The 10,595-nt window shown below is 42.5% G+C and overlaps 1 protein-coding gene across 2 annotated transcripts in view; it reads left to right on the top strand.

Annotated features, from left to right (window-relative positions):
- Positions 1-10,595, top strand: part of LOC137993519 (DNA-directed RNA polymerase, mitochondrial-like) — a 23,632-nt gene that overhangs the window by 11,515 nt on the left and 1,522 nt on the right. For both annotated transcript variants that reach the window (XM_068839432.1, XM_068839431.1), the window contains 9 exons: positions 956-1,241; positions 2,219-2,459; positions 4,333-4,541; positions 5,410-5,600; positions 6,790-7,023; positions 7,187-7,462; positions 8,341-8,682; positions 9,653-9,741; positions 10,429-10,505. In XM_068839432.1, the coding sequence (XP_068695533.1) occupies positions 956-1,241; positions 2,219-2,459; positions 4,333-4,541; positions 5,410-5,600; positions 6,790-7,023; positions 7,187-7,462; positions 8,341-8,682; positions 9,653-9,741; positions 10,429-10,505 (1,945 nt within the window). The remainder of the gene's footprint in view (positions 1-955; positions 1,242-2,218; positions 2,460-4,332; positions 4,542-5,409; positions 5,601-6,789; positions 7,024-7,186; positions 7,463-8,340; positions 8,683-9,652; positions 9,742-10,428; positions 10,506-10,595) is intronic.

Below are 10,595 nucleotides of genomic sequence, written 5' to 3'. Positions count from 1 at the left end.
ACACCCGGAAATGGCCCGTAAAGATTCGGGACTTTTGAGAAACGGGCCCCTGGTTCGGTAAGAGTAAGTGCCCAGGGGGTCTTCCCGTTCTTGTAGTAAACTTTCATTCAGACGAAGTCCACCATGGGTAGAAAAGAGGCCAATATAAGAGGTGTGTATCACGTGTGATATCATTCTAGGCCGACACCTTCAAAATCTTGCTTTTTTTTAATTTTCGGTTTGTACTCCTATGTTTGAAAATACATTGTTCGTGGTTAGTCTTACGAAGCTCGTTTCATCCCGACCAAGGGACTCATCAAGCTTGGCAAACTCGTTGGGCATCACCTTTGTTTCTATTTTTGACTTCAAAGCCTTGTAGGATGGGCTTTGACGGGCTTTGAGCTTGAGACATGGTTCCTACCCAGATTTTCTGCTTATGTTTCCCCCACCGTGGTTTTTTTTTTTCTGGCAGGTTTTTTCTGGCCTCCGTTTGACAGCGCCATTTTTTGTAAACTATGGCTCAGCTCTTCTTTGTGTTATTATTAGCGTTCTTGAATGTGATAACAGGTTGCAGTTTAACTTACTGTTATAGGTCTCGGTGCTCGGCCGAAACCACCAAAGTAAACCATGTTTGTGTTCTGTGTCGTGGAGTTGAAATATAGCTATATAAGGACAGATCATCAAGACTATCGTTGGGCAGATGCCCAATATGTCGATTTGAATTTAGTGTCAGCCAAAACAATTTATTGCAAACAATGCGCACTAAGTTAAAATCCTGTGATTTTCTGTAAGGTTACCCAGTCACGTGGGTTCGAATCCCGTCGAAGCCCCCGGAATTTTCCAGGTGTCTTTCAGAGACAATTGCTTAAATTGTCCAGCTAAGTGAGACGATCACTTCTCTCTTTCGTCTATGGCCGCACTTCAAATACATTTCATTCAATAACATTACTGTAACAAATCATTCTTCTGTTTTCAGTTTGGCTGTTTCCTGGTCGACTTGTTCCTCAAATCTGCGCAACTCGATGTAAACGTCTTTAACAATAAGACGGAAGAGAAAATCCTTCCAGCATTTTACCACACCTACGAATTCAAAGTCGACAAGAAGCTAGGGGTGTTGAAACCACATCCGATTGTGTGTAGATTGTTCAAAGGCTACCTAGCAAAACAGGGTGAGATTTTCATGGAAACAACATCGGTCCCAATGTTGGTCCCACCACGGCCATGGAGAGCTACCAAGGATGGCGCTTACCTTATCTTGCCAGGTTTGAAAATTCCGTATGACCTTTGTTTCTAATGGCCTCTTTATAACAACAGATTACCAGGGAATAAAAGATTCCGTGACAGCAAGCCAAAATGTTACAGAGATTTTTTTAAATTGCGTTCACGAGAAACGGTTCACGAGAGGTTGCTGCTTGTAATGCAAAATTCTCCTGTTACAAATTTCTCTCTGTTGAAGAGTTCCTGGATATCTGTATTCCACCGGTTTGGTAATTGAGAGTCATTCCCTTAACGGGATGCTGCTTTACCTTTCTATTATTATTTGAATGAGGAAAACAAGTCGTGCTGTACGTGCCCGCAGGCCTTTTGGTTCATTTAACGACAACATGAATTAGACACCGTTCGTACCAATTTTGTTACTTGATATTTCAGCCGTACTGTGGAACGTGAACATGGTGGAATAATCTGCTTACGACTGAAGACTATGCGAAGTCGTTTGAGGTGACGTTTTCTTGGCTTGGAGTCCCTCTTGTTTGCGTTTTCGTTGCCACTGACGTAGCATAATGTTGTCGTTATATACAAGTACCTCACAACGCAAATACGTTTTCCGATTGGAGGAGAGCGTGCCACGTGCCATGCGTCAAAACTCACTAATACCCTAGGGAAACAACTTGAACTTTCGACTCGCACGTGATCAGGTTGTGTGGGAGCCACCGTCAAGAAAAATGTTTTTTTGCTGCCATGGCAGGTATAGACGTTTTCAAACGAGAACTGAAGAAAAAATTCAACAGCTTCTCCGTTATTGATTTTTGACCGAAGTTCCATTTGTGAAACTGTTTACTCATTTCGCAATAAAGTCGTAAGGTGGCACCCACATTTGCTCTCTTCTTGAGTTGGGAGATGGCTTCGCCTCGGGAAACACTGAGGATCTTGGAGAAACAAAACTCATTCTTTCCCTTGGGGCTAGTAATTAAGTGCTTATTCTATCATTTTAAATATTTATTTTCGTTTCTCTCTGCAGTTGAGCTTGTTCGCAGTGCTTATGATGAAGATGGTCGATATGACAAACTGCTTGAAGAGAAAACTGATAAGGAAGATTTGGTGGCCATATTTGACTCCCTGAATTTTCTTGGATCCTGCGCCTGGAGAACAAACAAAAGAATCTTAGACATTGCAATACGCATGTTTAACAGCGGTGGGAATGAGGATTTAGCCATACCAGGGCCTGTTGTTCAGCCAGAAACAGACATTAAATTACCCAAGTAAGTGTTAATCCCCGTGCGAACGGACGCATCAAACTGAAGTAATTACTTTGGCCAATCAAAAAGGAGGAAGACAATCCAGTAAACCAATCAAAAACTCGAAGTAACTACACGTAGCCGACACAAAAGGCGGGAAAATGTGCACGCGCGAGCCACGATTGGTTTTGGTTTCACTTCTGATTGGTTGAAAAAGTGGCGCGAGAACTTTGAACCGATCACTGAGTGAAGTAGATGCAAAACCAAAATAATTCGCTAATTGCTTTCGACACTCAATTGAAAACCGCTCTAATGAGATGTTGGATGGTGTTGGCAGTGGATACAACAACTCCCAACAATGTAAGGACGTGCAGTGTATTGTGGGAATGATACGACCGATACGACGATGTAAACTTCGGCTGCCATCTTGTTTTCAACATGTTAGTGCGTTGCTATCTCCATGGAGACCATATGTAATGCGCGTGCGTGGTCCCAACAATGTTGGAAGAGCTTTGTAAACGGATGCAACATTGTTGCGCAACACTTCGGCGATCACGGAACAAAATAAATGTTGGGATTTGTTGGCTCAAGAGTTTGAACAGTTTCAAACTTTCGTGCAACAACTCGCAACAGCATGCAACAGCGTTTGCAAACGGACGCAACATGTAATGCCCAACAATGGTGGGAGTTGTTGGCCAACAATGTTGCGTCCATTTCCACGAGGCGTTGTAGAGGCGCGATTATTTGATTCATCGACTCCTTGAACTAGAGACCACAGACGATAACCATAATTATTATCTTCCTTATTCTTAGGGCGTCTTTTTTGCGGAAAATTCTTGAGACTCGATTGAAGGAGCTTAATGGGCTCTTGTAGTGTAGAAATGGGCATGCTGCCTGGCTTTGAAATATTTATCTATACCTGTTGAAAGAACCTCAAGAAGTAAAGAAACATGTTGAACAAAGTAGCACGGCTTGTACTAAAACAAAAACTGTCTGCTAGCTCATTGTTTTCGAAAAGTTTTAGCATCAATCTTCCACACGTACCCACGACAACGGCGTTTTCAAAACGATGCTGGTTCGGAGTTCGGAGTTTTAATTGGATACGTATCGGAAATCGTATTAACTTTATCGTGCATTTCGTGCATAGATTTATGGGCACGAACGATGTTTTGAAAATTGTCCAAATTGCACGAGCCGTCAAATGCAAGTGCAATTTGAGAAATTTCAAAACATCACGAGTGACCATAAATCACGAAATCATGTGCACGATCAAGTTCATACTATTTTATATTATATGCTCACCAAAATTATTCCTTAGCTTTGCTTCCATAGCAACTTCCATACTTCACCCTTTTGCACTCTGTAACCTATTTATGCATTAGTCATTGGCCAACCAGAAACGCGATATTCTGTTGAGTATATAATAATAAAGCAATAGAGGACTTTTCCGTGTTTACATAGCCTCATCTAAACACGATGGGGAGTTGGGAGAATTCGAGACAGTTACGCAAACCCGTGACGCAGTCGAGGGTTTGCATAACTGTCGACATAACTTAACGCGTGTCTGACAGCATATAACCAATCAAAATTCGTGTGATGTCACAGCCGTGTTTACATACTCTCATCAAAACATAGCTATTGACCAATGAGGGTGCGCGTACTATCCTAATTATTTTAGAAATGCATATATAGCAAAGACATCAGTGACGTCACCTCCAAACTTTCATTTCCTGTTATTCCGCAGTTCAAATATATTAAACTTTAAACCCTTGTGTCATTCTTGTTCTTTTCCACGTTGTTTAAGCTCTCAAAATTTTCTCTGTTAATTTGGTCTAACACAATTATTTTGCTTTGATTTATTTTCCATTAATTACCCAGAAATCTCTTTTTATTCCAGGGGAAAAATTGACCCTGAGGAACGAAAGAAACAAATTCACGAAAGAAGAATATCCAAAAAGCTTGCTCGTGAGCAGTATTCTCTGCGCATGTCATGTCTCTACAAACTCTCTGTCGCCAATCATTTTCGTGATCACGTATTTTGGCTGCCAATCAACTTGGACTTCCGAGGAAGGGTGTATCCAATCCCTCCACATTGTTCTCATGTAGGTAAGTGATCCCAAGGGAAGCGGTAAACGGCTTAGGTTCCCATGCCAAAGGTTAAAATGGTAAACTCGATGGCCATAATAATATGATATTACTACGATAAAGGCACCAAAAACCCCGTTCACACGAAGAAAGTGTCTGCGTCATCGTGCTTGTGAAATTACGTATTGAAAATGTCCTCGATCGCGCGCAATCATTCGTCACGCCAGTGAGTCACGCACTTTGTCCTCGTGACAGTAATTATGGCATGAAGTTGCTTTGCGCAGATTTTAATTGAGCCAAGCTGAATGCGTATTAAATGAATCAGTCACCAATAGGATAATGAGCTATTTCGACTTCATTATTCTTTCTATGCAATACGAACAAGCCTTGAAATCGACTTGGTGGGGTGCAGACTTCTTACATTCCCATCAAAGTGCAATCTAGTATTTATGCAACACTTTGGTAAGCCACAGAATGTCCAGCGAGTCGCTCGTATCTTCTCGGTGAACACACAAAGCTCTGAGGTGTATATCAAGGGACAAGTAAAAACATTCCATGGTATATCAAGACACTATAACTAAAAGTGATGTGTTTTACCAAGGAAGACACAGTGGTTAACACATTTCGATGCATGATGGGAAGGTTCAGCCAGAAGCTGACGACTAAACAATGACTTTCCCGCTTTCTGATTGGCTGATCTTTCCATGGCATGGTAAAAACGATTATATCAACTAAGAGAATCTTAGCAGCCTCTTTGTTCTATTCACTGAAGACTCTTGGTCAAAATTAAACAACACTGAGATCTATGAAATACGTTTTGATCAACCCATTGCAAAATAGCTTTGCTCGCTTACATACATTGACCTTTTCAATATTTTCTGTCACTCAGGGGATGATCTGAGCCGTGGAATGCTTCAGTTCGCAAAAGGTGTTCCTCTTGGAGAAAAAGGTTTGGATCGGCTTAAGATTCATCTAGTAACGCTACACGGTGCACAAAAGAAAGCGTCGTTGGATGAACGTCTGCAATATGCTAACAATCTTATGGAGGATGTGCTGGACTCTGCTAACAACCCATTGACGGTAGGTACCCTAAAGCGATTGTTTCCTCTAATGATGGCTCCATCAATATTATTAAACATGGTGGACATAACAGGTAAACCGATAATGTTGCATGGATCATGTCTATGTAGCACAGCGTCAGAACGCTGCATGTCCAACAACGCTTATCCAAATTGCAAAAGCGGGCAGCGCGTTTAATTCTGGATGAAGTAGAGATACTATTTAGACGGCTTGATTGGCTGCCATTTAGAGCGGTTTTCAATTGAGTGTCGAAAATATTTAGATAATTACTTTGGTTTATGATTACTTCACTCAGTGATTGGTTCAAAGTTCTCGCGCCACTTTTTCAACCAATCAGAAGTGAAACCAAAACCAATCGTGGCTCACGCGTACACATTTTCCCGCGCTTTGTGTCGGCTACGTGTAATTACTTCGAGTTTTGATTGGTTTACTGGATTGTTTCCGACCTTTTTGATTGGCCAAAGTGATTACTTTGGTTTTGGTTTTACGACACTAAATATTGAAAACTGCTCTAAGGACGAATTAAACATTCAAATAGAAGTATTCGCTGGCTAGCTGGGAAACCGCATGTAAATTCAACACGCAAACCACTGAACCTCTCCGCGGTTCACCCTTTGCCTCTTGACGCCATTAGGGAGCTTAAACAAGGACGAAGACAACGGCTATGAGAACGTCATGTAGAATAGAACTTCACGTTGTCCTAATGACTTTGCGATTATTCAACATCGTTCGGGAAGGAAAGTACGTGCAAACTCTCTTGGAGTAAAATTGGTATAAACAGTGTGGATGTTTGGAGAGGAAGTTGAAAATGTATCGTCATGTGTTCACGTTCTCCACATTCCTCGTCTTTGGTTAGGACGAAAACGGCAAAGAAATGTAACAAAATGTAAAGCGTTCGTGCGGAGCGTGCAGAGTAATTGGTTTTGCTCTTTAAACCATTTTTTCTGCTTGTTTTGTTCTCGTTGACATTGTCGTTACCAAGGAGCTTAAGCAATCTCGAAGTTGACAAAAACGAAATTGTCACGAAACAAATAGTGAAATAAAACAAAACAAGGCATCTGCTCGTCGCGCCTCTTAAGTTTTTTCTTTTGAACATTCCTTTTCGGGGAACCGCAATTTCTGTAAAGGGTAGAATTGCATTTGCTAGACCTTAAGTGAAACTCTACCAGGTATGAAACTCTCTCTGTAGGGTCGCGGATGGTGGATGACCTCTGATGATCCGTGGCAAACGCTGGCCACCTGCATGGAGATCGCAGACGCATTGCGTTCCCCAGACCCCACGCAGTTTATTTCCCATCAGCCAGTGCATCAGGATGGCTCGTGCAATGGTCTTCAGCATTATGCTGCTCTGGGCCAGGACAGTTATGGCGCCAAACAGGTGAACCTGATGCCTGCAGATAGACCACAAGATGTCTACGAAGAGGTATGAGCCTTATTTACAAGGGAAACCAATCTACCTTTTCTGAGTGTCCAGTCTGCCGTATGTACGTGTTCCACCCATTTCTCCTTTCTTCCCATGAAAAAAGGAGAATTTTTAAATTTTATTTCTAAATTTCTTATGCTGTTTGGGTCTCGTCATTGTACAGGTGGCCAAACTTGTAGAAGCTGCCAGATTGCGTGACGCTTCAACTGGTCAAGAAATCGCCAAAGAACTCGAGGGAAAAGTGACTCGTAGAGTGGTCAAACAGACAGTCATGACTATTGTGTATGGTGTCACGTTTGTCGGTGGCCGACTGCAGATTGAGCGTCAGCTGAAAGACTTGGAAATGGACGACAAGCTTGTCTTTAAGGCTTCCACTTATCTAGTAGCCAAGGTTTTTGACAGCATCGGAGAAATGTTTACTGCTGCTAGAGCTATTCAAGTAAGTCCCAGTTGACCTAGACCGAAAAGCATGGGAAAGTAACGGGTTATTCCTAATGAACTCAAAACAGGTATTATTTAAAGTTAAGATGCTGCACTCGAAATCAAGCTCACTGATCTTTACAATGGAAGGCAGAGGTAAAGCAGTATTGATAGCAATCGTCTTTCACCAATGTGGCCCGGGATGGGTTTCCGGACTTGACGCCACATAGTTTTTCTCCCTGACCCGAGAAATCTTTCTGAAGCTATTCCGGCATTCCCTTATCTTTAAAGGCCAACATGTTTTTTAATTTGATCTCCTTCAAGACGATCATTCATTGATTTGTCTCCCCAATTAGTAGTAGAATTGTGCTACCATTCCCACTACCACCAGCACGACTACTACCACCACCACTACCACTACCACTACCACTACCACTACCACTACCACTGCCACTACCACTACCACGACTACTACTACCACCACTACCACTACCACGACTACTACCACTCTACTACTACCACCACCACGACTACTACCGCTACCACTACCACTACCACTACCACTACCACTACCACTACCACTACCACTACCACTACCACTACCACTACCACTACCACTACCACGACCACGACCACTACTACTACAAATAGGTTTTCGTTCTAAGCACGTGTATTTGGAAATATTTCTGAATTTTTAGAATCTATAATGCGGTGCGCTCTCAGGTGAGACTGAAGAGCTAGTTTTCGCAGTCCTACTTGCACTCCAATACATGGACCCATAAGTCTTCAATGCTAGAACGATCACTGATTTGACCCTCAACAACCAACGGCTTCTCGAATGGTCGCCATAGCAATTGAAGTAACATTTTGATGTGGTCTTTTTGTTTTTCCATCTAGAACTGGTTTGCGTCATCAGCAACACAGATCGCTCTATCAGGTCACTATGTGGATTGGTACACTCCTCTTGGCCTCTATGTTAGTCAGCCTTACTCCAAAAACCCACCGAGAAAGGTTGTACGGACGAAACTCCAGTGGATGTTAATCAAGTCCAAAGGTTTGCCGCATATTCCACCCGACTCTAGAAAACAGCGCGGTGCTTTCCCGCCAAATTTCGTTCATTCCCTGGACTCTACTCACATGATGCTAACTGCGCTGTATTGTCAGCGATCTGGGGCGACCTTTTCGTCTGTGCACGATAGCTTTTGGACGCATGCCGCCAATGTTGGTGTGATGAATAGAGTGAGTTTCACCTTACTAGACTTGCGTATTAGCCCTTCGTTGAAGGGGAGGAGTGGATTTTGACACAGGTGATGTCACGGCAACCATACTTGTGCCGTTGCCATAACAAAAAAAGTAGGGAGCTTAAGCAACGACTACGGCGACGGCAACGAGAACGTCATCTCAAAATATAAATTTGCGTTATTGTAATCGCTTCGTGACTATTTCAACGTTTTTAATATGACAAGGGTGTGGTATTTTCTCAAAGATGACACCAGTCGGAACGGCTCTCCATTTTAGGAGAGAAAATGAAAATTTATCCTCAAGTGCTGACGTTCTTCATAAAACCAAAAACTTGGCTATTTCACGTTGTTGTTTTGCTGACGACGGCAACGAAATGGACAAAAGTGAAAAACGCACGTGCAGGGCGTGCAAAGCTATTGTTTTTACCCACTAAAAATGCAAATTCGTGACGTTCTCGTTGCCGTCGCCGTTGTCGTTGCTTAAGCTCCCTAATAATGGCGGGAAGGGACAGGACAGGTTAAAAGCGAAAAAGCAGTTGATCTGAGCCTGGGCAAGGGAAAGTACACAGTGTTTTGGTAATTTCGAAATCATGGCCTTAATGATCTTTAGACGGCCCATCGAATGCGTTTAGATATTCAATTTCAGGAGATACCGATAATTGTAGAGACATACCCTCGGTAATTTCGATTTTAAGCAATGGGCGGTTACAAGTATTGTTTCCTTGTTCCCTAAAAACAATAACTGCTACCTCTGTGTCGGTTTTTCAAATTGCGATGTTGCTTTCTTCAGCCCTCAGTACCTTCTAATCTTCTTTTGGTGTCTCATCCTCCTTGATTATAATGTTTCACTATTTTTCGGGTCAGATCGCTTGCGTTTAGTCAATTAGATGGTGTAGTTATTGTTTCAAGGGTTCCTCAATGAATTTGTAGAAAACTCGTAGAAACGTCTCTTTGTCTGCTTCTCACAGATTTGCCGTGAACAGTTCGTAAAACTTCACAGCCAACCAATATTGGAGGAGCTGCAGAAACATTTCGAGAAGAATTATGCCAACTTGAAGTGAGTTTTTAAACATTTCAGGCAAATGACGGAGTAATCTCGCGATTGTTTCTGTTTTGAATACGGCTTTATTATTGGTCAAAACTCCCCAGTCATTTGTGATTGGTTGTCTTCGTTTGTTTTGATTGGCTCAACTTGATTTCGTGTTCTTTGAAATATGTGCCCCTGTACAGTAAAGCCGCTTTTTAGCTGAAGCGCCGTGCTGTGCAACGCCGCGCTGTGCAACGCCGCTGCGAAACAAGTTTTAGCAGGCGTTGTACAGTGTAACATAAAAAATCGAAACTTGTGCACGAACGTTGAAGCTGGTCAAGAAATGTTGTTACCAGATTCTCGCAAAACAAGTTGATACTCGTTAGTTCCGGTTTCTCATTGGCTTACGCAGCGTCGCGTAACAAGACCGAGCGACACCAGTTTCACAAAGTGGTGTTACGCGGTGAAACTCTGGTTTATATCACCACTGCGATCGTTGCAGAAGCAGAAAGTGGTTCTAGTTTTCGTGAACTTGTCTCGTCGCAATGGAAGTTCAAAAGAGTTCCATCTGACCTTGTTAAACGGTGCAACGCCTTCCTAAACTTGTTTCCAAGCGCCTTAAGTTGCAGCTAAAAGTTCCAACGTGTAAGTGTAACAGCGGCTTAAGACTTCCCTAGCTTAACTGTGCTGTGTCTCATGCATCGTTTAATTTTGCAGACTTATTCGTCCATTGAAATCCAAGGGCTCTGGAGAGGAGAGAACGCATGCGTCGTTTCAAGGAAGACCTAAACCCGGTATGGTCCACGGTTTCTTATATGAACTGTTTTTTAACGGTACATCTATGCTGACAATAGTGAATTGCTGAGTCGGTATCTTCGTTGCCA

The sequence above is a fragment of the Montipora foliosa genome, chromosome 2 (assembly GCF_036669935.1).
Source record: "Montipora foliosa isolate CH-2021 chromosome 2, ASM3666993v2, whole genome shotgun sequence".
NCBI lineage: Eukaryota > Metazoa > Cnidaria > Anthozoa > Scleractinia > Acroporidae > Montipora > Montipora foliosa.
This window is presented reverse-complemented; position numbering and strand designations above follow the sequence as displayed.